Raw genomic sequence first — 26,156 nt, forward strand, 5'->3', positions numbered from 1 at the left:
ATGCACCACAGTGAATATTAATGATGTGTCATAATGTAACAATCCATAACACAAAGATAGTCAGTTTACAATCATATAAAACGAAGAAAAGATGCAAATCCTCATGTTTGAGAAACTAGAATCAGAGAATATTTTTGCTTGAAAAACAACCAAACGATTATTTCTCTGTCAATTGACTAATTATTTTAGCTCTATATGCTGAAAAGCTTGATTTCCTCTCAGGGGAGAAGACAGTTAATAAAGGTAAAATTTAAATGAGGAACAAAAACCATCAAGAATCTAGCGATTTTTGTAGGACTGATTTTTTAAAGTTTGACGCAGACGTACCGCTGTTCTGAATGGACAGGTCGGTGAAGTTTGCCCAGCAGGTGCTGAACAGGATGGTGGTGTTTCCTTCCAGTCCACCTACGCTGCTCCCACTGGCGTCCTTCAGGCTGACTGTGACAGCGAGAGTCGTCACTCCCACAGAGACACAGTTACCCTGTGGACAACGGCACAAAAGAAGCGTCTACTTTAACACGGTGTTGACTCTTCTTGGTGTGCGTCTCCTTCACTTTTCCAGAGATTAGTCTGCCATCCTATAATGTTTTATTTCTGGTATCAGCTCAAACTTGATCCCAATAAAATGGTGAGTGAGAATCGTATTCTGTGTACATTTAATTAATCTAGTTTTTCCAATAAAGGGAATATGGTTTCCTATAAGCTAAGAAGGCCTTGTAAGCACCTTCTGAGATGGCTCTAGCTGAGGAAAATTCAGATTCAGCAGCAGCTGTGCGGTGCCTCACCTGCTCGTCCACAGCCATCAGACTGGGCTGCTGGTGCAGAGGACCCACAAACTCCCCGGCTATCGGCTCCTCGATCAGCAGCAGTTCGCTCACGCTGGACACGTAGTTCACCGTCGGCTCTTCCCTCGTCACTTCTTCCATGGCCTCCTGAGATTTCAATGCAGAAACCACTAATCAGTGAGCACTCGCGTAAAGCTGATATTGTTTGTGTAGTTTTTACTATGCAGATGTTGTCAAGGGGAAGTCTTGACATTCACCTTATTCCAGCTGGGGTCAGATGACGGAGGAGGAGGAGGGATGACGCCCATCGAGGAGACGTTGAAGCCGATGGACTGACTGAGGTTTCCGGAAACGGCTGCCTGACCCAGATCATCAGCGATGTTCTTCAACTGCACGAAGTCCTCCTCATCTGAGAAGACGAAAGGGAACAGAGAGCTGTGACAAAACATCCTGGATTTCTCGGCCAGTGTTCTCATATTAGACATTGAAACAGGCTATAAAAACAAATATCAACACGGAAATGAGACTTCTTCTCCCACCAACCGTTGGTAGTGTTGGTGGTTTGCTGGACCGGAGGTTTCTTGATCTCCACCTCCACCCTCAAGCCCGTGGATCTCTTCCTGCGCCGCGCGCCTCCATCCTCCCGGATGATGTTGGTGATTCGGATCATGTTTGGGGGAACTTTGAGGAACGCAGCGAGGTTCTGAATCAGGCGGTCTCCGAAGAACTCTTCCTCGGTCACGGCGGGCAGCTCGAAGGAGAGGAAGAGAACCGGGGCGGTTCGGATCTCCACCGGTTGGGAGCCTTTCACCACGACCCTCAGCATTTTGTAATCCTGGTCGAAGTAGTTGGTGCCCAGAGTGGCGTTCAGCTGGGGGTCGTACTGACCTAGAGGGATAAAAGAAAGATGAACAGATTGCTGAATGAAATAAGATTTTGTCAAATTCAAAGGCCCATGATCTAGTCTCCTCCACATATGTGATTACGCCTACAGCAAAAAGACACTGGACATGGCTACCCTGCTTGTGTAAAGCAGGAGTACCTGGATAGATGGGCTTCTTCAGGGTGTAGTCGGTGTTAGCAGAGTTCCACAGGACGTTAGTTGGAGCAACCAGATTGTTGTCAACGTACACGTCCAACCGCTGCGGCTTTGAGTAGAAGACTGACACTATGATGCTCTGCACAAATCAAAAAGCAACCGTTGTCTTAGTGAAAAGTTAAAAAAAGGACCAGAAGACTTCTTTTTAAATTCAAGAGCTCAGGAGGTCACATTGAATGAATTCTGCAACGGAAAATGTAGCTATTGACGAATATCTAGTATTCTGACCTCAGATGGATCAGCGTTGAGCATCATGAGGCGAAGTTTCTGAGGGCTGACGCTGGTGAAGAAGACGTCGAAGGAGCAACCGGTGGCCACGATGCTGTGGAAGAGAGACACTCTCTTCTGGCAGGTGTAACCCGAGCACCAACCGTGATCCTGAGGACCTGGATGCAAAGACACACAACCGAATCTAAGACTTTCTCTTGTTGTTTTTTTAACTAATCTTTGAGAGACCATTGTGATTCTTTTGGGTTTTAATGATTTCAGAACTATAGGACGCAACCCACCGTTGATCAGATCCAAAAAGCCGTCTCCGAGCACAGCGACGGGGGACAGACGCCTGGTCTCTGTGTCAGAGTCCAGACTCTCAATCGCCAGCATCCTGTAGTTCAGCCCGAAGCACTTGTAGCTCTGCCAGGAACTCATGTACGTGCAGCCTTCCCTGATCACACCTGAGGAAAGAAGCAACACAACATTTTGTAAAACAAGTTGTATTTTATGATGCACCTGTCAGCAGAAGCGTCACACAGGACAGTAAAGGAATCCTTTCATTTTACTTTTCCTCATCTTTCACAATAAAAGTTGTGACTCTCTGCAGAATGTTCACCGAGCTTGAAACCAATAAGCGAATGTATTCATTTGAGTTTGGAGTGCTAATACTGAACCTTGAATTTAAAGAAAATTAGTTTGTGGAATAAGGCACATTATGAGACTGAATGCATGAATGGATGATTACTTAATTCCTTTGCCTATAGTTCCCAGTTCAGTTGTATTTGAAAGTTGGGAATTAAAAAAGCAAATAAGCAAAGATTTATTAAAAGATGGTCATAAATACGTGGAGCGACCACGCCTGTTTCACTTGTTCGCTGGAACTTGTATTTCATCGTGTTACTTCTTTACCAGCTACGATGGCACGTTACCATTGAAGGTAAAACTCTTGGTTTTTTATGGAGCCGGTAATATTCTGAGAAAAAACTCTGATATTCTGATGAAGTCATAAATTTGCAAGAAAATCTAAATCTCTGAGATCTTCTGAGATAAAACATGGAAACCACAGATGTCACCGTTAAGCGCTGCGATAACGTGAGCCGCTGAGTGCAATGTACATTATGTATCTACGTATCTTGCAGGACCTTTAGGCGTAACAACATTCAGACTCTATTCTGCTAAATGTGTCCCTTTATTGTCAGAGAATATTCAAGTCTTTTCCTCATAAAGTTTTTGATGGGAAATTTACGACTTTTTATCTCGGAATATCACCCTCCTCTCCCAGGTCTGTGATTTGTTTATTTCTACCTCCGATGGTCCTAATACGCCGTCATAGCCAGCTACTATTTAGTCTTTAAATGTTTGTACTGAAGTACTTTTCCCTCCATTAATCGAGTCACCTTTGTGTGGAGCGATCTGGTTCACAGGGATGCGGCTGCCGTTGGGGAAAGTGAGCATGACTTTGGGGATGCGGTAGTCGCCCAGCCCTCTCCTGGGATCACCCCCCCACTCGTACTCGGACTGAGGCACCACAGCTCCCACTGCGCCCAGGAACGAACCGTCCAAGTCCTTCAGCAGGCTCTTCTTCTTCGCATCGCAGTCCATGTCCACGCAGTCAGCTGGGTTCGCTTTTCTGAGGCACAAAAACATCTTGTTATCCATTTCATGTGATCATGTGCAAAACAGCAGAAAGTTGAAATCAAAATCCTATACCAACTGTTTAGTGTTCAAAAACATTGTTTTTGTCAGTTTAAATCCTCAATTCAAGCAGCAGCACTTAATCCATTTGACTTAGATGAGCTGCCAAGTGACAGAAGACTTATTCAGAAGAGTAAAAGGAAGCGGGAAAATAAAAACATCTGAATGTCAACATATCATTTTTACAACTTTGAAGACATTGTTAGATTATTGTTTATGCCTGGTGTCTGTTGATGTGCAATGATTTACCCAACGTCAGGCCTGTGGATGAAGACTTTGGCCTCCTCTGTGCTGTCTATCAGCGTTATGCCTGAAACCTGCACAGGGTGCTGCAGGTCCTCGTTGATCGGGTTGGTGATAAACATGAAGTTCGTCTCGCGAGAGCAGACTGTTTTGAAACCGACGAACGTCGTGTCTGGGAAGGTAGGAAGAGAAAAGAGGAATATGCTCTTCTGTAAATCGTTGTGAAGATTGTTTTTGATGGCAAACATCACTACTAGAGCCTGAACTCACCCGTGACTTTCATCAGTCCTTTGATGGCGTTGTAGTTCATGTTCATATGATGGACCTTCTTTGGAGCAGTGTTGTGGTTAGAAGCAAAAGTCGGCCAACAGATTCCAGATCTGCCACCTGTACAGAGAGGAAGGAGTCACACACCCTGGATTCTCTTAAGTTAAACCAGCCTGCGTTTATAACACATTTTTAATGATGTTCAAATTCTTGGTTGGTTAAATTAAATGGTCAAAACGACAAAATTAGAACCTCTTTTTTAATTCATTCAAGATCTTTAAGTCGAGGTTTCAATTTTTCTAAGTCTAAATCTTTGAGTTATCAGCAAAAATGTGAGTTTGGCAGCATCGGCTGTACCTGTGAGAGGTCTTGGGGCTCGGTGGGCGTCGCTGTTGACCAGGTTAAAGTCACCGCTGGGCAGAGTGGCTGAACAGTTGAAGCTCGGGCTGCTGCCAACAATCAAGGCATTCTGGGGAAAAAGACGAGCAGGAGGAATATGAGATCTGTCAACTAAGTGATATGTGATAAATATGAGAGGAAAGGGAAACGAACAATGAGTGAATCACCTGAACGTGTACGGTCTTATCGGCGTACGTGTGGGAGAGAGAAGGGGGAGCGTAGACGAGAGGCATGACGCCCATCCCGTTGTCCACCAGGGTCACGTTGGAAACGATAACACTCATGATGGTCTGTCAGGGCGAGAGGAAGAGGGAGATGAGGACGGTGATCAGTTGTCATTTCTTGTCAATCATCCATCTAGATTGAGCTTTTAATCGTTTCCTCAGGATCCCTCAACTCAGCTTTTATAGATATTTGCCAGAAATATTTCTCAAGTAAAAGTTTTCACATGTAGATTCGCATAATGTATCCTAAAAAGAGCAGAAACAGAGTGAACATCAGTTACTTCCTCCAAACCTATTGTATCTGAGTAAAGTTGATTTTTACTCTTCCAGACACTGAGCATCACTTGACCTCGAGGTTAAGAGGCCCAACTCCACACTTTTGCCTCTTGATGCAGTCGCATTAGGTCAGACCGTTGCTTTGTGGGCAAATTAAGCACATGGATGAAGGTGTCAGAAGGAGCAGAAGTTCTAAAGTATTGTAACCTGAAAGTAGACGCCGTAGTCGAAGCTCCTCCAGACGAAGAAGCCCTGGATGAGGCTGCAGCCGGGCAGACCGTCTTTGTTCAGATAGACTCCGAACAGACCGCCGTGAGCCTCGTTGTGGATCCACTTCTCATTCTCGTTCAAGTAACCTGCAGAAATCCCGGAGGAGAACAAAAAAAGCTTTAAGGGTATCGGTTCTGGATCTTTCTCCACAGTCTAAGTAAATGTCGGGCCGGCTTTGATTTCGATCGTTTCCGTTACCTGGACACGGTTCACCGTCGATGCGATAAGCGACTCTCTCGTAACCTGCCACAATGTTATGCTGCAGCACCACATTTGTCCCCTCATTGACCTGAAAACAAAGAAACAGTACAGTACAGAAATGCAGCGACATAAGCTGTTTTTGTTGTACTCTTGAGAGTTCGGACCTCGATGGCAGCGTTCCAGGCGTAGTTGAAGGGCTCCTCTCTGTCCTGATACGAGCCAGGCCACAGCGTCATCATCACCAGGTTCCTCCTCACTGTTATCTTGTCGCCCCAAATCCTGATACCTGCACACAGGGTCAAGACATCTCAAGACTTTAGCTGGGGAAAATCCTTTCGCTGTTAAACTTGAATTCAGTTTGGACAATCTGGCCAATCGGGTGTCGATTGCAAAGCGTTAATAAATCATTTTGACTGCGTATTGACATCAACGTGTTTACCTTCCCCCACAGTGCGGTGGACGACGTTATCGTCAACGTTCAGACCCTCTGTCCCGAAGACTCCGATGGCTGGGGAGAAGCCGTCATGGAAAGCGCAACCCTGAATGTACGAGTCTTCTTCTGAAACCTTTCAACACAGAACAAAAAGATTAATTTAGCTTTTTTTCCAATTGAATAGATCGTTTTTACTGTTGCAGTAAACTACAACAAGGGTAAGCAGCATCTATTGGTCATGTGAACCCCTGCTGAATGTTACAGGAGATGAAATATAAGTTCAGCTCTGTTATGCAGTTAGACGATGTAGAAGAAGAAATACGAGTTATTATTTCTGGACACATTTTTTAAAATTTAAAGAAAATGTTTTCTAACATACTATTTTTATTCTGCTGTATTTAAATTGGACTAAATATGACATTTATGTGAATATGTGATTATTAGAAATGTGTGATGGACATGTCTAAAATCTAGATTTATTAATTAGTTCATTTTCAGGTTTTAACATCCAATTAAGACGACTCTTCAAAGCACCTTGAGCGAATACATTTTTAAGTGTATGTGTCCTCCAGTTTAAAGTTGGATTTAATATGCAAGTAGTCCTGTAGTCCAAAAGCTTTAATGTGTGTGTGTGTGTGTGTGTGTGTGTGTGTGTGTGTGTGTATGTGTGTGTGCTGCTGTACCTCTCCCAGGTTGAGGAAGGCCACAGAGTAACGAGGGTCGGTGTAGTCGGTCCAGCCTTCCTGACCAGAGCGGAAGAACTCCACGTTCCTGATCTGAGCCTTGCCTGTAAAACATCAAACAACGAGGTGGTGAATGTGTTTGAATGTAAACTAGAAAGGGGCTCTTCATGGATCACAGATCAGGTACACAATGGATCTGCAGATCCTCCGGCTCAAAATGAGACCAAACCTCTCTACTGTCTACCTCTCTATACATCTATGCGCTTCATCATGTTGACACAAGGAATAAAAACACTATCAAATAATAAATAACTTAAATATAATCAGTGAGAACATGGCTGATGATTTATGGCTCCTAGATGCATCTTATATAAAACAATAAATGAGTTTTAGCAGATAAAACTGGTAGTGGGTTTGATTCAACATTTTTTGACGTCAAATTTTTTTATTAATAATAAGATCCTCGGTTTGTGCTGGGTTACAGATGCAAAGACGTTTCAAGGTTTCAAAAAAAGAAAATGGCAAAAGACATTAAGCCCATTCCATCATCAGTGTTCCTTCCAAACAGAAAACAACAGCTCAAAATCTAACTACAGATTGACCGGTTGAATCTACCAGGAAGTGAACCGCTTTATATCACCCTGAGAGGCACAAAGGTCTGAACTCTAGTTTAGTGATGATGTTACAGCGGATTAACACGTCCAGTCTGTCAGAATATAAACCCCGTCATATACTCTACTTACCTTTGTAGTCGACTCCAGCCCAGGAGTAGCTGCCCACTAAAAGTCTGGCTCCGAATGACTCCGACATCATCTCCGGATACTCCTCACCGATGATCTTAATGTTCCTGGTCACGAGGCCGACATCAGCCGCCAGAGTGTAGGAGAGCGACGTACCTGAGACGGAGTGAGTCTCACCTGAAGACGGAGAGAGAGACTGAGGTCAGTATAGTCCATCTGACACACTCCGGAAAGTGCTATGAAAACCATTTCAGGGGATTTAAGTAACACAATAAAAAAAGCACACCACAATATTATACACATATAATATCTGGAAACAAAAGTTCAAATTAGATCTCTCACATCAACTTTTATTCAATGGCAAATGTAACAACTTGTATAAGGTGACAACAAGCTGAATATCTAGTGAGACACATTAGCAACATGGATATTAAATCAAATATTAATGTCACAAGTTATTGCAGTGGGTTTGACACCATTTTGCAGCTCTGGAGACATTTGCTGTGTCTACAGAGACACTGAACTGACCGATGTGAGTGTGGGTCAACGGCTGGTTCAGGGTCAGGACGCGGCCGTCTGTTGACACGGCGGTGATCTGGAGTTTTTCTGTCTCCCACGCGTTGTAGCTGGTGGTGGAGATGACGACCTCGTCTCCAACCTGCACACAAGCCGACATGTCAACAGGTAGCTGAATACTAGCTTTCGCAGTAGTTGTAGGTTCTAAAATTAGTACAGTTTGGATTTATTTTTGAAGTGGGGTTGTGTGAGGTACTTATACATAGTCAGTGATGGCAGTCGGCACGCGCCCAGTTTGGAGAAACAGACTGGAGTACCGGCACAGGACTTTAGTGTTTTAAAGAGTTAGTTCGGATTCAACAAAGTCAAACAATAACACTAACCGAAAAGGGGTCTTGTGACTGTGAAGAGAGCTTAGATAACGGCATCTGTTCCCCGTCAGAAATGTCTGTCTGATGGCAAGTTAAAGCGGTAAAAAATATTCTTGATATGACAACTTAAACTGATACTGATTTATTTTTTTTTAGGTGTCCCGTGCTGGTGCTCCTGTCTGTTTCTCCAAACTCCATCTACTGTAGTTAATACTCTTAAAATAGATAAATATCCCATACAAGCACACTTCAAAATCATCCGAACGATCCGTTTTGTCACACAAGCACTGAGGGAAACGTAAAAACAAAGCACTCTAACCTGCCAGTCGACAGACTGCGACAGGTTCAGAGTATCGGATCCAGCGTCAGCGGTGGCGGCCAGTTTGGTGTGGTAAACGTTGTGAGGTTGTCCATAGAGTTCCAGTGTACCGAACACACCTGTGGTACAACACACACACACACACATTGAAGATTCACAACAGAGCATCAAAAGCTCAGTCATCTGTTTCATGGAGCACAGTCATAGCATTTTATTACAATTCACACCATCTGAAAAAGTTCGGACTAAAAATGTGTAACTTCATTTCAGTAAATAAAAAAAATAAAAATAAAAAAGCTGACTTCATGAATAAAATAATTTCATATAATTTTACATTTTTAGATTTGACGTAATCCAGTTGTAGCAGTACACAAACTCCCCTTGGTTCCTTGGCTATTCTAGTGGTATTAGTTGCTGTATTAGACCCCCTTCTCAAATGTATCTATTTATTTCTTCTTCTTTCCCCTCTCTCTCATTTTCGTCAAACCATTTTTACATACATGCACATACATGTGTCTGCGTGTGAGGAGAAGTATTTCATGTAAACTTTTCCTGATAAAAAAAACTAAAATAGAAATAAAATATGTGGCAGGGTCCACATGTACAGTATGTAGTTATATTTACAACATACAAATTACAGCAGAATATTACACAAAATATTGCAAATATATTACACAATATGTCACAAATATATCTATATGTGTAAAACATATGTAAGAAATACACGACAACGTTGAGTTGTTTCTGATGCGTTTTCTTACCCAGGACTTTGGAGCCCTGGTTGGGCCCGTTAGGCAGAGGCCAGTCCGGCGTGCGGTGGTTCCCTCTCAGTTTGATGTGCAGCTGACCTCTGAACGGCTCGTCGTCCCACCCTGCAATCAGCCTGCCGCCCTGAAACAGCACGAGACGCCACCATCACCTCACTAAACATACCAATCAAACTGCGTGGGTGGTACTGTGAGTATCTGACTCTTTGCAGAGTATTTTTACACTGCAGTATTGCTACTTTTACATAAGCAAACGGTACTACACCAATACTGAATGCTGACTAGTTTGAAGTAGGTGACGCTTTTTCTCTGTTCAGTCATGGTCCTGATGATATTAAGACATAAACTGACATCCAGCATCACAACAAGCAGAAGATGGAGATGACTGATCACACTGACCTGGATGGAGATGTAGACGGCGTCCAGCACCACCGTGCTGTACTCAGGTGCAGCACGAGCCTGTCTTGAGGACGAGCTGTTCATGTTGTCGGGGATCTCCAGAACTCCGATGACAGTCAGCTTGTTGAGGGGAGGAGTGTCACTGTCCAACACGACCCACTTCCCTGTGGGGATACAGAGGTATTATATATACAGAGGTATATTATAATACAACAGTATACAATCACAAAATCCGGTTAGTGTGTATAAAAACAACACTGTGAAGATTCCTCCAGACGCTACCTGATGGGATGACCACATCGGAGCCCTCTGTAGGTGCAGTGAAGTTGTTTTCAGGTGAGCTTGTCCAGAAAGAGGCATTAGACCACCGGCTAGAGAGAAACACGCACAAAGAACTTTTAGCAGAAGGAAACCAGAGTAAACATGAGAACTATTTTCAGTTTTATAAATTACATATATTGTGAACACATGCTGCTTTTAAAACATATGTAGCCGTGGGAGGGACATGGAGGGGAAAAAAATGAAAGGTTAAACATTTTTTACTTTTAAGAGATCTCGCAGAAAAATTTGCAAAAGTAATCCTTTTTTTTTTCAACCTTCTATTTCCCCTCCTCCATGTCCCTTCCGATTTAAGTTTTATTTTTCTTGTAAAAAGTGAAAGACATCTAATACAACAATAAAAAAAAATTCAAAATGTTTTTAAATATTTAAATTAAAAACAAGTAATATATTTAGATCTGACTGCAAAATAAGTATTTTAGGATTCGCTTATAGACTAATATGTCTTTATAAGTTTGACATTTTTTCAGATTAAACTGTCCAACACTTAATTAAAGTTTTCAAAATCACCTCGACCAACCACAACAAAATACTGCATCATAATGCATCAGTGATAATAACCCTATAATATACACAACACTGTGACAACAACATGCATACTCCTACATTTAATACTTTCAGTACATTTTCTTCCTGGTCATGAATATCATGGTGCATTGGGGGGAGGGTCAAACGTACATGAAGTTGTCAGGCCGGTGGGTGGGTAAGGGGGTGAGTGTGGCTGGAGGTGGTGGCGTTGGTTGGATGCAGTTGGGGTAGAAGCAGCGGTAGACCCTGAAGTTGACCGCGGAGTCCGTCATAGAGCGGTCCACGCTGGCGCGACGCCTGCGCTGGTTTGTTTTCCCAGACACTGCAGACAACAAGATGGCAAATGGATGAAGGCGCACGGATGACTAAGTTCACTGAATGTGTTGCTGAATGTTTTCGTGTGATTGAAGGGTAAATAATCTCGAAGGACAAAGATGTCAACAATAACAGCTGATAAAAATAATGGTGATAATTAGTGTAGTTTATGCCAACTTTTAAAACCCAAAGATATTCAATTTACAATGATGTATATTTAAGATTTAATATTACAACCTTTCAATGTTTGCGTAGTAAACAACTTAAAAACAATCATCAAAGTTAGCAAGAGATCTGTGTCAAAGTGTGTCTAACCGATGTAGTAGAGGTTGTTGGAGCTGTCGTTGAAGTACCAGTCTCCGTTGTTGTTGTCACTGAAGCTCAGCGGCGTCGACGAGCCGTTCCTCTCATCGATGATCCTGAATCTGTCTGGACTCTGGGTCAAGTTGTGGTTGATGATCACGTATTGATCCGACTGTGAGAGGGGAAAGGTACAGGCAAAAAAACCACATCAGTATACTGTAAATAGGTAGAAAGCTACATTTACAGCATCGTCCTGTCATATCACAGCATGTCGGGTCTATCACGTACGCTGAAGCCGTAGAATTTTGCAGCGTAAGTGATGTTGGTGATGTGATCCATATCGTTGAAGTACCAGTTGTACGTTTTTCCAGAGGGCAGCATGGCCATCCAGCCAAGCTTATGAGTCATTCTCTTCTTCAGATAGGGAATCACACTGCTGCCTGTAATTAAAAACAACTTGTATATATATATATATATATATATATATATATACTCTCATACTATTTTACAGCAGATACGTTTATACATTTTAATCGCCCATTTAGCATTTAAAAGCTGTTTTTTTTTTTTAAAATCACACTTTCATGTAGTTGTACTTAAATAAAAGTGTTTATTCTTATACAATATTTGTCAACAATTATAACTTCTCCTATGAGGACATATTTTATATTATTACAACTGTGTGATAGAAAAAACAACATGTTATTCATTATCTGTTTATACATCACACTTAAATATATAAATATGAGTATATATTTACATTGTTTGTGTTATATGCTATTTATAACCTAATTTTATTATCTTTTGATGACAGCGATCTACTGCACTTCCCACTAATCACCAGTAGAGGTCAATACAGATTTACAGATGACTTTCTGCATTCTCAACAACAAACTGACATGAAAAAGTAATTTGTCTGTGTGTTTTAGTACCATGGGAGTTGGTTAAGATGACGTCCTTGGCCTTCAGCGAGGCCGGCGAAGGGTTGTTGAACGACAAACGATGGAAGTTGACGGTGTGGTCGCACACGGCGCCCGGGAAGCCCACGCTCCACTCGTCACTCTGGGAGCAGTGAGCGGGGTCGAGCAGGGGGCTCATGGGCACCACTTTGTGGTTGATGTTTCCTGAAAACAAGGAATCGTGGGTCAGTCGGATGCAGGGACGGAGGAAAAGCCCACCTGAGCTGCATTAACCGGAGTTTTAAAAACTGGTATTTGCAGTTTTATGGTGCGGCCGGATATGTTGGTTAAATGAGCTGTTTAGGTCTTATTGACTAACTTAAAACAAAAAAAAATGAAAGATATAACTATGAACCATTGTCTTCAGTAGGAACCAACAGGCTTTGGACTGAGTGCTACAACCAAGGTAGGGAATTATGTTTGGTTTTGGCAATTTGATAGCTATAAGAAATATACTTTAACAACACTTTTCTGAAAACGGATTGAGGGACTGATTAAAGAAGTAGTTTGGAAAGGTTATACAACATTGAGTACCTGTGAGAGAGCCATCAGTGTCCACCAGCTGCACCTCATGCTCCCACCTGAAGCTGGCCTTGTTGGGGGAGTTAAAGTACTGGTTCCCACTAAACCTGACAGCCCAGCCACCACAGCGATCCGCACACGTCCCGTCGATCGCGGCCACCCCGATGGCTGCGCAAGAGCTACGGTTGAAGTTGATGAACTTGGTGTTGAGGACACTCAGGCCATCGTCCAGCGGCGCAATGACACCTCGGTGGGTGCAGTAGTTATCTCCCAGTCCGAGCTCGTCCACGTGGCCCACGATGGTGCAGTTGGACATCGTCGCCCCCCCTCCCTCTCCGTAGCCCTGCACGGCCCACTGCAGGATGCGCTTGGTTTCGATACCGGCTTTCTCGTTGTTGACCATGGTGAAGTCGTGAAATTGCACGGCGCCCACGTTGACCCCCTCGGCGCCTTTCTCACAGTTCCAGGTTGTGAGGGAACGGAAGACAGCGGGCTCGGGGGTTTTGGAGCGGCAGCCTCCGTCCTTCATGGGGAAGAAGTCCGTGAAGATCCAGAGGCCGAACCAGCCCTGGGAGTGCACGGTGTTGTTGTAAAACTCACCGAGGGGAACCCTCTTCTGGCAGATGTTAGGGTCGTAGGACGGGCCGTCGGGGTGCTCGTGCATGCGGTACCAGAAGCCGAAGTGGGTGCCCCCGGCGGCGACGTTGTGGCGGATGATGTTGTTGGGATTGGTGACCCAGTAGGCGGCGGGCGTGACGTCGTCATTCAGCAGGCTGGTGCTTTGTTTGACGAACACGGCCAGGTTGTACTGCAGGATGTTCCCCGTCTCGATGCCGTCCTCGATGAAGAAGGCCCCGCCCATGATGTCGTAGATGACGTTGTGCTCCACCAACAGGTTGTGGGTGTTGTGGATGGTCACGGCCCTGTTGAAGGTCCGGTGGATACTACAACCCCGCACGTATGACTTGTAGTCGATGTCTCCCATCAGATGCCAGTGGATGGGATAACGTCCCAGCCTGAAGGCCTGTCCTGCATAGTAGACCTAAAAGAGCATAACGTTTATCATTTCAATTTGTGTGATTTATCTCAGTAATCTGATCAACATGATTAGATGCAAAGAATAAAATACGTTACAGCAGAGAAAGCTTGAAGCGTCTCACCTCAACATTTTCCAGTCTGCCTATTGCGAGATTCTTATTTGGTGTGGGTGCGTGGAACATGATGCAGCCTCCAAACTGGTCGCTGCCGGTCTCCTCTCCAAACCGTCCTTGGAAACAGGTTTGGGTGCTGAATTCACCTGCAGCACAGGGACAGAAAGATGTTTACCCATATATGTTACATGTTGGTGAATCTGAAGTGGTTGTCAGTTTGAATATATTTGACTGCACAGCAACGTTATGTCTCTTCTTTACTTTTACACAGCGGTTTGTGTCAAATCAAATCAGACAAGTTGAAACACAGTACCTGTGTTGAAGCCGTCGGGGCAGGCTTCGATGGTTTCGTCCCAGTCTTGGTGTTCGGAGCCTCGCACCACGATGTTCCTGGTGAGGAGACCCACCTCGGCTCGGCCCTCAAACACCGTACCATCGGGCAGCGTGACGGTCACCCCGAGGTGAGTGTACTTGAGCGGTTCTGTCAGGGTTATGGTCCTGCCGTCGGTCGACACGGCGGCGATCCTCATCTGCTCGTTCTCTCTCTGGCTGTGCCTGAAAAACGGAAATACATGATTTCTACTTGCGGCTCCATGACATTGTTTTATTTGTGTCAATGCATAGAATATACAGTAAATATGACTGGACCTCCCTAAAAGAAAAGGGTCTTAGCATTCAATGTGTCAAAGCCGCCCACCTGTGGCTTTTGTGTTGTTGTTTTTTTCTTATGACATTTTGGCTGAATAATCTTGTGATCATACATATTTTAGGAGATGTTTTTATACATGTGTAGCACGTAGATATTTCTTCCTGTATTTCCCTTTCAGAAGTGCTTTTTTGTGCTGCGCTGTTTAAGTAGTGAAACATTTTTACGGTTGATTAATAATGATTTGCCGTTAACTTTACATAAAGGCTTACAAAAATACGGCACTACATGCTTGGAAAAACACAATATCTACAACCAAAATATGTTCTTCTTCTGCTTTGTTCTCCATTTATTTATCCTTTACTTAGCCAAGAAGGTTCCATTGAGATACATGATCTATTCTTTGTGAACTAATGACTTAGTTTAATAAATGAACCTTTAATTAAATAAATTCAAATATTTGATTTAAAGTTAACTACCACAAAGGCAGCTCCTCTGCTAAGCTAGGCTAGTTACCTTTTAGCAGGACTAGATTATCTGGAGTTCCTTTTGTTTTTTCTCCACTATGTTCTAATTTAGCTACCGCCTTATTTATGGGTTACAACAAACTCCCAAAAAGATTTTGGAACATTTTTGTCTTCACTCAATGTTGACACAATTATAAAATTTGCAGTTTTGACTTTTAATCATTGTGTTTTTCTGCTTCGACCACATGCATGAATTGGAGACTGCACCTGTGGCCGGTGGAGGCGATGACAATTTCATCTCCAGCTTTCCACGTCACCGCCTTCATCAGAGTCAGTGTGACGGAGCCGCTGGCCGCCGTCTGGGCCAGGTGGGTCCAGGGAACAGGAACTGGGATGCCTGGAGGAACAGGTTGTCAACAATGACTTGCACCCGAGGAGGGCAGGTGAGGTGTCACTCATAATGACATCCATAATCCCTTCAGGACACACGACTCAAATGACTGTCAGTTTAGCATTACGTGACATAATGACATGCAATCAGGGGTTTTTAGGAATATTTGGGTCACGACTATTTCAGTTCTCTGTTGCTGCTGGCGGTGGAAGTATTCTGATAGTTTTAAGACATACAGCAAATTATTTAATCTCACTATAAAAGGTTTTGGTAGGCAGATTATTTTCTTTGAACAGAGCCAGGCTAGCTGATTTGCGCTAAGCTAAGCTAACTGTCTGCTGGCTGTAGTTTCATATTTAGCTGTTTGAATGTGTATGTTTCATACCGTGCAGGTCCAGCACTCCCTCTCTGACACCCAGCGTCTTGGCTCCATAAACAGGTATTTCAGGTGAGCGCAGGTGTCCATGGAGCGTGATGATGGCTTTGTGCTGGAATGGCGCCCCCTCCTGGCCGATCTGGAGCAGTCCACCGTCCGTGATCAGGATGTTTTCTGCCTGCAGCTCGATGTCCGCCTCATCAAACACCAACGCGCCTCCTGAGGACAAAGAAACAGTAAGTTTCAAACTCAAGACTGGTGGCAACATTTTTTTTTTTACAAGATTTACATGAGGTCCGAAACGAAGACTTTTTTTAATGTTAATATATCATCTTTTTGGCACTAGTTCCACCAAACCAATACTGAATTCAGAAAATGCTTGTCCCAGCTGACATTTGACGAAGGCATAGGTCGCCAGACTATCGCAGTACTGACGCATAGAGACAGGCAACCATTCATGCTAACCTAGGCAAACCTATGCCGACACAGGGAGAACATGCAAACTTGACACAGAAGGGCCGTCCAGCCCGGGCCCTTCTTGCTTTGAGGTGACAGTGCTAGCCACTACACCACCGTGCAGCCCACATGTAATCGTATGAGCTACTATTTCAGTGACATGTAATCCGTCGGTTCCTTCAAACACACAATGTGCGTAGTTAAACATGTCCAAAACAGCCAGGATCAAGACCTTTGTGTACCTTGAATGAGGAGCATTTTCAGCACAGGGGTGCTGGTGTCCAGCAGGATGGTCTGGCCTTTAGTGATGACGGCAAACGAGCCCTTCTCAGGTGGAGACAGACCGCCCCACGTGAACCTGGACGACCACACGTCCATGTAGAAGAAGTCCGCGTTATCCTGAAGAAAGAGCCGAATAACAAACTTGTGTTACAGAGACACGAGTCTCATCATATAAGGAACTGTGTTGTGAGTCAGATCGGGGGACGTGATCTCACCATCTTGGCGATGCCTCGGTCTCCGATGCTGAGTCTGACTTTGGTTTCCTGAGACTGTCGCTGAGAGTTGGTCACACAGATGACGTGTGTGCTGTTGGTGGACTGAACGTCACACACGGACCCCGCCACGGTCACGTTGACTTCATTTATGTCGGTGCTGTGGGGCGGGAAAGTGAGCGGTCAATAGATCCATGAATGAATTGATTATATTATACATTTTACTGTGACATACACATATGTGTATAAAAGATACAATAACATACTTTACCTTAACATGATAACCCTGTATACGATAATGTACCATGCCTCAGTTAAATCGCACATGTATAGTAAGAATATATATAATTTTAAAGGATAATATAATACAATGGCATGCTAGATAATGACTGTAAAATAATAACATATAACTTACTTTAACATACTATATCATGCTACAATATATATAGTTTATATACCATACTAAAACATTATAAAATACCACGTACTTTACCCGATATTATCATACAAAATAATATTATTTTACATTAAGCTGTCATAGTATAATTTAATATTACAATTAATGATATACTATAATTAAATAGAATAGAGGGGAATATTTATGTTGATATTTATGTGTTACTATGGTGTCTTGTTATATAAAACTATATGATATAATGTTTAACATATAATTATGAATACATTTTTCTGCTCTTCATCATAATGTGCTTTTAATGGGCTGTATGTGCAGATAGAACTGTACATTGAAGCTTTATTCTTGGCACTATTTATAAACTAATTATATTAAAAGTATTCTTTTCGTATCGTTCAATTTCTAAAATCACTTTTTGCCAAAAACAAGAGAAGGTCTTTGCATTAAACCCAATGAAAGCAAAGACGTCCCCTGGGACACATTGTGTAACGTGAGTCGAGCGCCTGATTATTAACCAGCGGTCTGTAATCCGGGGGTGTGTCTCTCCATTGTGCTCTGTTCCTTCACTGCACCTGAAACCAGAGCCGGTGATTGTGAGCCGCGTGCCTCCGGCGGTGCCTCCTCTGCGCGGAGAGACATCGGTGATCACCGGCGTCAGCTGAGATTTGTAGGCGTAGCCGTCTGATATGTTGACGGCGTCCAGCTGGTTGATGACGGCGACCACGCAGCTCACCTCCGACTGAGTGTCTGAGAGCAGACGGGACAGACGACAACAAAAGGGACAGGAAGAATCGAGATGCTTAAAAATAACAAGAAGCCTTCAGATGTCTTATCGGCCGTGACAAGTTATTTTCTTACACAACATGCCCCTGATTGCATTGACATTTTCTCCTGCCATGAAAGGCTGTCAACATTCCTCTTAGTACAGCTTAATGAGTCGAGAACTAAAAATATCGTGAACCGGCAGGAACACATTCTTTCCAAAAGAAAAACTTGAAAACCCTTCAACCCCTTAACCTTTACTAGAAAGATGGAAAGCTGTTGATGAGAACAAGCAAACTACAAAGTAAAAAAGCTGATACAAATGTGGGTTTTTTGGCACGTATAAAAGCGTAAGTTTGGTTTCAGAAATCAAGATGAAATTGGTCACTGTGCTACCCGTAATAATGTCAGTAAATAAATAACTACTTTGTACATCTCTTACTGCACTAACCCTACTACAAATCCCCACAAGGAGACTATCCTGGTGAAGTAAAGGACGCTGAACTAAACTTACCGTTGATGGACGGAGACTGGCAGTACAGACGGGACGATGTGGAAGCCTCTCGGCGAACTTCACACTCCTCCCCGCAGATCGTCACATTGGAGGTGTGCGGGTCGAACCCAGAACCCTCCACCGACAGCAGAGCGCCGCCGCCATAACTTCCTGAGTCACGGATGAGGGAGGAAGAATTGATCAATATCAGACTTGAATTGTGAGGAAGAAAAGGGAACTCGGAGTACGAGGATAAAGACAAACAAAATTCAAATGTACACACAAGCACGCAAACAAGAAATGGATTGGAATGGATACCCTCGTTGGGCTGCACGCTGCTCAGCGTCAGCTCGTGCGTGAACATGACATCTGACTGGGCGTGACCTTTGACCTGGTGGTGCAGATCGACTGGGTACGCCCCCCCCGGGTTGTCTCCCGCAATGCACTGAATCTGCCCATCAGAGATGGTGGACAGGACACAGGGGACGTGGTTTATGGAGACGGAGACGTGCTGGGAGTCGTTGCCAAATCCTGAGCCTGTCAGCGTGACGGTCGCGCCGCTCGGCCCTGTGGGAAATAAACCCAGGGGAAGGTTATCATAGACATTGGTGAACACATACGGTAAACACACACACACACAAATGCTCAGACGGATCCACTGATGTATGTGATACTTTAATTATGATGGCTTCATTGTTTTGATCAAAATTGTCGGGTGCAGAGGACCGTAGTTACCAGAGCTGGGGCTGATGGAGCTGATGACGGGAGTGTGGGCTGCGGAGTAGGTGAAGTTGAGCGGAGGGTACCGCACCGAGAAGACCTGGATGTCAGCGGTCACCAGCCCCTCGCCCCGAGGAGGCGTCAGGCAGCGGAGCAGGCCCGGCGTCACCTCCTGAACCTCGCAGGGCGAGCCACCGACCGTCACGCTGGTGTTCCCCGGAGCGAAGCCGTTTCCGGTGAAGACAAGAGGGGTTCCTCCAGCCAGGCTGCCCACGTCCGGGTTGAGGGTGGCTCGGGCACGGCTGCTCAGGGTGGCGGAACCGGATGCAAGGCCCTTGCTTCTCACAATCACTCTGACTGGGTGTTCTCCCGCGGGGAGGGCGTTTACCATCAGCGTAATGTTGCCGTCAGTCACGGCGGTGACCCCCAGCTCCGAGGTGCCGGCAAAGACCGCCACGTTGTCCACGCTGCTGCCAAAGCCTGAGCCGAAGACGGTGACGGTGGTCGGGTCGCTGATGCTGTCGGGGGAAATACTGGAGACCGTGGGAGTGACAGAAGAAGAGTACTTGAAGGAGCAGTTTGAATGACAGGAACTTAGGATCCTGCCCGCGTGGAAGACGACATCACCGGCCTGCGGCTGAGAGGGAGCGGTGTCGCAGGTGATGTGAGTGTAATTGAGTGACACAACAGAGCACAGCTGGCCGGCCACAGTCACCTGTCCTCCGGAGAAGCCGGATCCGCGGACGCGGAGCCGCGTGTGGCCGTTGGGGCTGCCGACGGGAGGCGAGATGGAGTCGACCGCCGGCAGAACCACAAAGCGGCGGCCGAGCTCGTTCGGCACGGTGATGATGGCGCTGCCCAGGTTGTTGACTCTGACGGCTACGGGGAGAGCGAAGCCGATGGAAAGCTGGCTGTCGACGCCGAGCCGACAGTTGATCTCAGAGTGAGAGCTGTTGATCACCTGGCAGGGCTGATCTCCCACCGTCACCTACAGGACACACAGACGCCAGAGTCAGACAGGTGAGAAAAACTCTCAGCAGCACAAAGATGATTGAACATTTCAATCCATTTGAGATTTAAATCCATTGAGATAGATAAGGCTGTAAAAGTCTCCTGCTAACCTCATTAGCGCAGGCGGTGTCGCTGAAGGCTGTGCCCTCAATGTGGATGACCTGGTGGTATGATCCCTGGTTGGGAGAGATGGAGTGGACTGTGGGGGTGGAGCAGGCGGAGGCGCTGAAGGAAATGGCGCCTGAGGTCACATTGGTCTCCGGGCACTGTGGGGAGGCGACGCACTGCGGGGCTGCTCTGGAGACGCGACGAGAACCTGAAGGGAGGGACAGTTTGATCCGTTGAATTGTTTTTGAGTTTCCTGTCTATCTTTAAATATCAAAAGATAAACGTTATTCTACCCTGATCTGACTTGATTTGCATCCTCTTAAATATATCAAATAATAATAAATACACCTCTACTTTTTTATTTTACTTGGTACTTTCAGTCTGTTCGGGACTCTATCTAAAATAATAAAGTAGGGGGAGACACATTTCTCTACACAGGTGGGGAGGAGTGGAGTAAAACCTGCTACTTCTCTGAACAGCTGATAAAATGGATGCTGAGTAAGTCAGCATAGTAAAACATCCTTTCCAGGACTGTTTTAATCCTTGGTCTGGTTTTTTAAATGATTTCTATGACTGTATTATATTGATGTTTATATGTTTTCATTAGGTGCATTAGTGTACAAACGGCATATTAGTAGCATATATACATCTCCTTCCACTGCCTCCCTGACTACAGGGTCACAATGATAATAAGTCATGGGACTTCTAATTTTAGCACTTTATGCATATTTGTGGACTGTATTTTTAATATACCAAATCAGATCACGTTCTTAAGGAGCTCCCCGAGTGTTATTTTTACTTTCACTGGAGGATCAAGCTGCAGACCGAGAACATCTCATCCACATCTATACGTTTACCTCCGGTCACGTGTATGGCCTCTATGCCTCCCACGCTGACAGAAACCCTGCTTCTCCTCTCCGCCCGGGCCTCGGCTTTCACGACTCCCTGCAGGCTCCTGCGGTTGGCGTTGTCTATGTAGCCGCTGCTGTAGTGGTACACACCGGGCGCAGTGAAGCGGTAGGCGAAAAACCCTGAGGGGGAGCGAGAGAGTTCATAAGTGCTGTACCCTATAGGACATCGAATCATAATGAAGCATTCTTGGACATGGTGTGCATTCGTCTCGACACATCACATTCCTCACGTCACATATCACAACATTACAACATCGCAGAGTGCAGACACAACAAGATTTTCATTTGAATGAGATCACGTTGATGTATTAATTAAGTGCAGCTGCAGCAGAATTTATGGGAAATTAACTAGAACTCAACCATCAATGTCCTTTTTCTTAATCCACTAAGAAAAGGGTGAACACAGACCAACGGACCATATTGCAATTCAAGAAAGTATGAGCTGCAATTACAGCTATTATTCAGGTCAGGAAACAGAGAATAACGTCTCTGTTTAGAGTCATAATGCTCTTTTTGAGCTCTCTTCTTGGATAGTTCTTGCTTGAAAAAGAGATTTTAATATCACTTTTATCTGATTAATCAAAGGAAAAGAAGAAGAGAACAAACCCAACATAAAGCCTCATAACTAAATAAAGCTTCCCGGCACACTGATGGTATCGAACAGTAAAATCAGGGCAGGTGACTCCGTATTCTACCTTTGGGTGTCTTGGTGTCTCCGCTGTAGAGTGGTCCCCCATCGTGGGTGGTTTCACTCGGGCTGGAAACACTAACGACCCCGTAAACGTCTTTCTGGAAGGCCGGTGCCTCCCAGCGCCACAATACCGTGTCTCCGACGAACACCGTCAGTGAGGCGGGATTCCACGCATACCCCTGTCCATAAGCTGGAACACACAAACAAATGTCAAGTCTGACAGACAAAATAACACACGGGAAAGGTTTCATTGTCTGAGATCGAGCAACATCTAATCAAAATACCTTGCGAGTGCAATTCTAAATGTGGCTAATTATGAAAAACTGGAGGTGGAACAGGTTTTGAAACACACAGCTTCGTTGCTTGCAGCAGCTTTGGGAAACGTGATCCTCTTTCTGTTGTGTTCTGTTTCAGTCAACTCAGATTTAATGTGACACCTACAGAAAGGATCAAAACGTTAACCTACTGCTGTGAGATCCCTGGTTGGTGACGACGTGAGTCTTCTCCTCCGACTGCAACACACACTGCAGTTCGTTCTCTGAGGCGGCCTTCACTTCACACTTAACTCCTCCTGTCACATCGCAAACCAACACAAAACATGTGTGAGAACACATACGGAACCTGAAGCGGTCGCATTATCGTGCAGCTTTTCCATATTTGCGCGTGGTTACATCACTGTAGATTACCGCCAGCTAGTTCCCCCCTCAACCATTCATTTGATATCCAGTTCCACAGATGGAATCTTGTTGTTAAACACTGACAATGTTGAATGGTTTTTGGTGGGGACTGTTGGCGTGGTAATAAGTCTGTTTGATATAGCCGGGTCTCATTTCGCTTACCGACGGAGACTTTGTTGTCCGAGGTATTGTTGCTGAAACCAGACCCAGACACAGTCAGCATGGTTCCTCCCATCAAGGAGCCGATTTGTGGGGAGATGCTGTAGATTTCCAGGACGTATTCAATGGTGGCGTTCACACCGTTGCTATGAAACAAAAACAAACATTTCAATTAAGTCCCAAAATGAACCACGCCCTCTGGCTTGTGAGCAAATTGATTGTGTAGTATGATCTGTTTTGAAGTGTGTCATTAGTTGGAATGTGAAAATAGAAAATAGGAGGAGGATTTACCAGCCATAGTTGTTTCATTGGCCTTTAACTTGTGTACATTTTTAAAGACAGTCAAATGAGGTCAGCCTAAACCATTCCCTTTAATCAAACATAATACGTAATGCCATATCATTGTTCATTTATTGTGGGTTTTTAAAGGGGAACACATCCTAAATTTAGAATTCCAGTATGTTTTTTGCAGAACGTAGGAGAGTTCCATCTGTGATCATGAGCTACTCTCTCTCAGGTGAATTGCTCGGTGTCTGAAAAGTGTAGCCAATGCCAAAGTGTCTTAAACCTGCATTCTCTCTAATTGTCAGCAGGGGGCGACTCCTCTGGTTGCAAAAAGAAGTCAGATTGTATCGAAGTCTATGAGAAAATGACTCTACTTCTCTCTTGATTTATTACCTCAGTAAACATTGTAAACATGAGTTTATTACTATGATACACATACTGGGCATGTGGTGCATGGTATGTCATTCTGGAAGCAGTAAATTAATGTGAGACTGATTTTGTGAACTTACAGAATGTTTGTGTACGTTATGTTTTATTCTATTGCAGCGTTCTCAGTTATGAAACAGAACATGTACCTATATGATTAGAATCTCAGTTTCATAATTCATTGTCTATGGAGCAGCTCCACACTTTATAATCGATGACATCACAAGTTTGAGTTTTGGATTTGGGAGAGAGTTGTTCACGTTCACTAATGTTCTTTGGCTGTCTTGGACAATAGGAATAACATGTATGACTTTTGCAAATGGCCGTAGTTCCCTTTTAATGTTTCCCCACGTAAAAAACAACTGCTACACATGAAGTCATTTACATGAACTACGTTTTTTGTTTCGTCTCCAAGCATGCTGTACATACTATTCGATTTTTTGTTTGTGTGTGTTAAAAAATCCCAAAACATAACGGTATATTTCTGACAATATGACGCCTAAAGGTTTTTGATAAAAATCTTTATCTTCAGATCTACTCTGTACCCTTAAGCATTGTGTAACAAAAGCTCTCTTGACGCCTTTCTGGCCTGCAGGAAAGAATTCACAGCTGCCGATACGACATTCTCTCGGTCGGTGCGTAACGGATGAACTGTTGCCCGGGTGAAAAGATCTTTCACGGTAGCTCTACCTTGTCTGTGGGTTGCCATTGTTTCCAAGCTGTACATCCACCTTGTGCGTGCCAGGCGGCAGCACGGGGAGACGACATGTGATGATTGTCGTCGTCCACTGCACCGTCACACACTCCTTCCCGCCCACGAACGCGACGCTGTCGTTGTCTCGGCCTCCCAGGTTCGAGCCCTGGATGGTGAGAACCTCATGTCCTACACAAAAGGCATCAAGAAAAGAGAAGAGAAACGTCAACAGATCTTTTCCACGGTGGAGCTTCTGTCACTCAAGTGCCAAGATAATTAGCACTTGTCTTCTGGTAAAGTGAGCACCACTGGTTATCCGACACCTTAACACGTAGTCTCGTTGTGTGGATGCTTCTGTGTTGTTTACTATAAATGTGTGGGAAGACGTGGTAGTCTGTCATGGTCAGATTCTTAAGGTTTAGTGAGTACAAAAGGAAAAAACAGAAAACCTGCAAGTCAACATCACAGGACACACAAGACCAGAACTAATGAGGTGACGGTGATGACATTGACAAAAGGTTGCGAGACATGACAGTGGAGTCACATGCCAACTCTGAACAGTGAAGCACAAACGTCTCGCTATCTCTATTCCCTTCAGACACGTATATAATTGGACTGGTACATTATGTTCCTCAACAACAGGATGTTGACTGTTAGTAACCTGTTCTGAATCATCTGGTTTCAGAGTACAGCATAATGTTCCCAACAATCAAGAAGTAATACAAAACATATTGTCTTCCTGGCAGTAATTCACTTATGACAAATGTACAGTGCCTTTAGATAACTAGTGATTTGTTTTGCGAGAGAGAAAAAAGGCGTGGCATTGAAACACAATGAATACACATGAAATCTTTTTCTTTTCGTAAACAAAGAGAAAGCCGAGCACGTATGTCTGCTTCATTCACTAGAGCGATAGTATTACTATTGACCTTTCAGGACAAAACAAATCCTCCCCATTAAACCTCTCGTCTGGGTTTTGCCCATCTCAGTGACTCTTTATAATAGTCGTACCTCACTGAGTGGTATACAAATGCATGAATACAGTTCATAAAGGCCTCCCAAACTCACCAATCACAGTGGTACTGCTGGGACTCAGGCCTGAGATCCGGGCTGTCAGGTTGTTGTCGTAGGTGAAGGAGCTGCCGGCTGTCTGACTCATGTTTCCCACCATCACAGTGACGGTCTGTGATCCTGCAGTCCCCTGAAATAAGTAATGTAATCATTTATTAATTAAGAAATAAGTGCCTTATTCAGAGCTCAGGCTCTTTGCAAGGCTGGAAAATGACATGTCTAAATAATTTGTCAAAAAAACTTGCTTTCAAATGAAAATTTGTATTTATGTTCAATAAAACACCGTTTTAGCACAGTGTATAGTGTGTGCTTAGTGTGCTCTCTTTGAGTTGATGCAGGAAAATGTTTCTCCCTCATAAACAGCAGTTTGCCGCCTGTACACTTACTGCTGGCGTTCTGCATTTCAGCTCAGTGTCACTGGCACGAACCACGGTGCACTCGTCACTGCCGACAGTAACCGTGGTGTTCTGGCTGAAGCCGAAACCTGTCATCGTCAGCAGAGTGCCTCCTGGGAAAAAAACATATAAGAAGATAATGGTTATACACTATCGTATTCCAGAGAAAGTGATTCTGCTTTTGATTTTCTGATAAATAATAACACTTGTACAGATAGGTTTGAGTAAAGTCTGACCTGCCACGCTTCCAGAGAGCGGGGAGAAAGAGGAAACAATGAGCTTGTAGGTGAAGTGGAAGATGTTGCCTCCCGAGGAGCGTGCATCACCCAGAGAGGGGAAGCTCACCAACACGGGGTAAGTACCCGCGCTGGAGCTGCCGAGTCTGCACACCTGAGTGGTCGCTGAAATACCATTGTCAAAATGTGTTTTAACTCCTTTCATTAGATAATAAACAGCCGACTCATTTTAACGACAGGATACAGTGTTCACTCCTA

The 26,156-nt window shown here is 44.4% G+C and overlaps 1 protein-coding gene across 1 annotated transcript in view; it reads right to left on the reverse strand.

Annotated features, from left to right (window-relative positions):
• Window positions 1–26,156, reverse strand: part of LOC142965185 (fibrocystin-L-like) — a 40,132-nt gene that overhangs the window by 669 nt on the left and 13,307 nt on the right. The window contains exons 28-74 of the mRNA XM_076105984.1: window positions 25,899–26,063; window positions 25,654–25,775; window positions 25,265–25,397; window positions 24,193–24,385; window positions 22,795–22,937; window positions 22,422–22,526; window positions 21,960–22,145; window positions 21,211–21,384; window positions 20,356–20,561; window positions 19,250–20,222; window positions 18,833–19,081; window positions 18,536–18,685; window positions 17,832–18,006; window positions 16,851–17,007; window positions 16,596–16,752; window positions 15,907–16,116; window positions 15,398–15,527; window positions 14,331–14,572; window positions 14,027–14,163; window positions 12,879–13,908; window positions 12,318–12,509; window positions 11,674–11,825; window positions 11,398–11,557; window positions 10,913–11,089; window positions 10,183–10,278; window positions 9,901–10,064; window positions 9,496–9,625; window positions 8,735–8,853; window positions 8,057–8,186; window positions 7,532–7,705; window positions 6,789–6,892; window positions 6,112–6,238; window positions 5,837–5,958; window positions 5,670–5,760; window positions 5,409–5,557; window positions 4,869–4,991; window positions 4,660–4,771; window positions 4,306–4,422; window positions 4,042–4,207; window positions 3,495–3,727; window positions 2,394–2,558; window positions 2,113–2,270; window positions 1,828–1,963; window positions 1,329–1,673; window positions 1,043–1,194; window positions 786–932; window positions 322–481 (exon numbers count right to left, since the gene is read on the reverse strand). Of these exons, the coding sequence (XP_075962099.1) occupies window positions 322–481; window positions 786–932; window positions 1,043–1,194; window positions 1,329–1,673; window positions 1,828–1,963; window positions 2,113–2,270; window positions 2,394–2,558; window positions 3,495–3,727; window positions 4,042–4,207; window positions 4,306–4,422; window positions 4,660–4,771; window positions 4,869–4,991; window positions 5,409–5,557; window positions 5,670–5,760; window positions 5,837–5,958; window positions 6,112–6,238; window positions 6,789–6,892; window positions 7,532–7,705; window positions 8,057–8,186; window positions 8,735–8,853; window positions 9,496–9,625; window positions 9,901–10,064; window positions 10,183–10,278; window positions 10,913–11,089; window positions 11,398–11,557; window positions 11,674–11,825; window positions 12,318–12,509; window positions 12,879–13,908; window positions 14,027–14,163; window positions 14,331–14,572; window positions 15,398–15,527; window positions 15,907–16,116; window positions 16,596–16,752; window positions 16,851–17,007; window positions 17,832–18,006; window positions 18,536–18,685; window positions 18,833–19,081; window positions 19,250–20,222; window positions 20,356–20,561; window positions 21,211–21,384; window positions 21,960–22,145; window positions 22,422–22,526; window positions 22,795–22,937; window positions 24,193–24,385; window positions 25,265–25,397; window positions 25,654–25,775; window positions 25,899–26,063 (9,138 nt within the window). The remainder of the gene's footprint in view (window positions 1–321; window positions 482–785; window positions 933–1,042; window positions 1,195–1,328; window positions 1,674–1,827; window positions 1,964–2,112; window positions 2,271–2,393; window positions 2,559–3,494; window positions 3,728–4,041; window positions 4,208–4,305; window positions 4,423–4,659; window positions 4,772–4,868; window positions 4,992–5,408; window positions 5,558–5,669; window positions 5,761–5,836; window positions 5,959–6,111; window positions 6,239–6,788; window positions 6,893–7,531; window positions 7,706–8,056; window positions 8,187–8,734; window positions 8,854–9,495; window positions 9,626–9,900; window positions 10,065–10,182; window positions 10,279–10,912; window positions 11,090–11,397; window positions 11,558–11,673; window positions 11,826–12,317; window positions 12,510–12,878; window positions 13,909–14,026; window positions 14,164–14,330; window positions 14,573–15,397; window positions 15,528–15,906; window positions 16,117–16,595; window positions 16,753–16,850; window positions 17,008–17,831; window positions 18,007–18,535; window positions 18,686–18,832; window positions 19,082–19,249; window positions 20,223–20,355; window positions 20,562–21,210; window positions 21,385–21,959; window positions 22,146–22,421; window positions 22,527–22,794; window positions 22,938–24,192; window positions 24,386–25,264; window positions 25,398–25,653; window positions 25,776–25,898; window positions 26,064–26,156) is intronic.

Source organism: Anarhichas minor, unplaced genomic scaffold (assembly GCF_050575085.1).
Source record: "Anarhichas minor isolate MPS153535 unplaced genomic scaffold, ASM5057508v1 ptg000033l, whole genome shotgun sequence".
In the NCBI taxonomy this organism is placed as follows: Eukaryota; Metazoa; Chordata; class Actinopteri; order Perciformes; family Anarhichadidae; genus Anarhichas; species Anarhichas minor.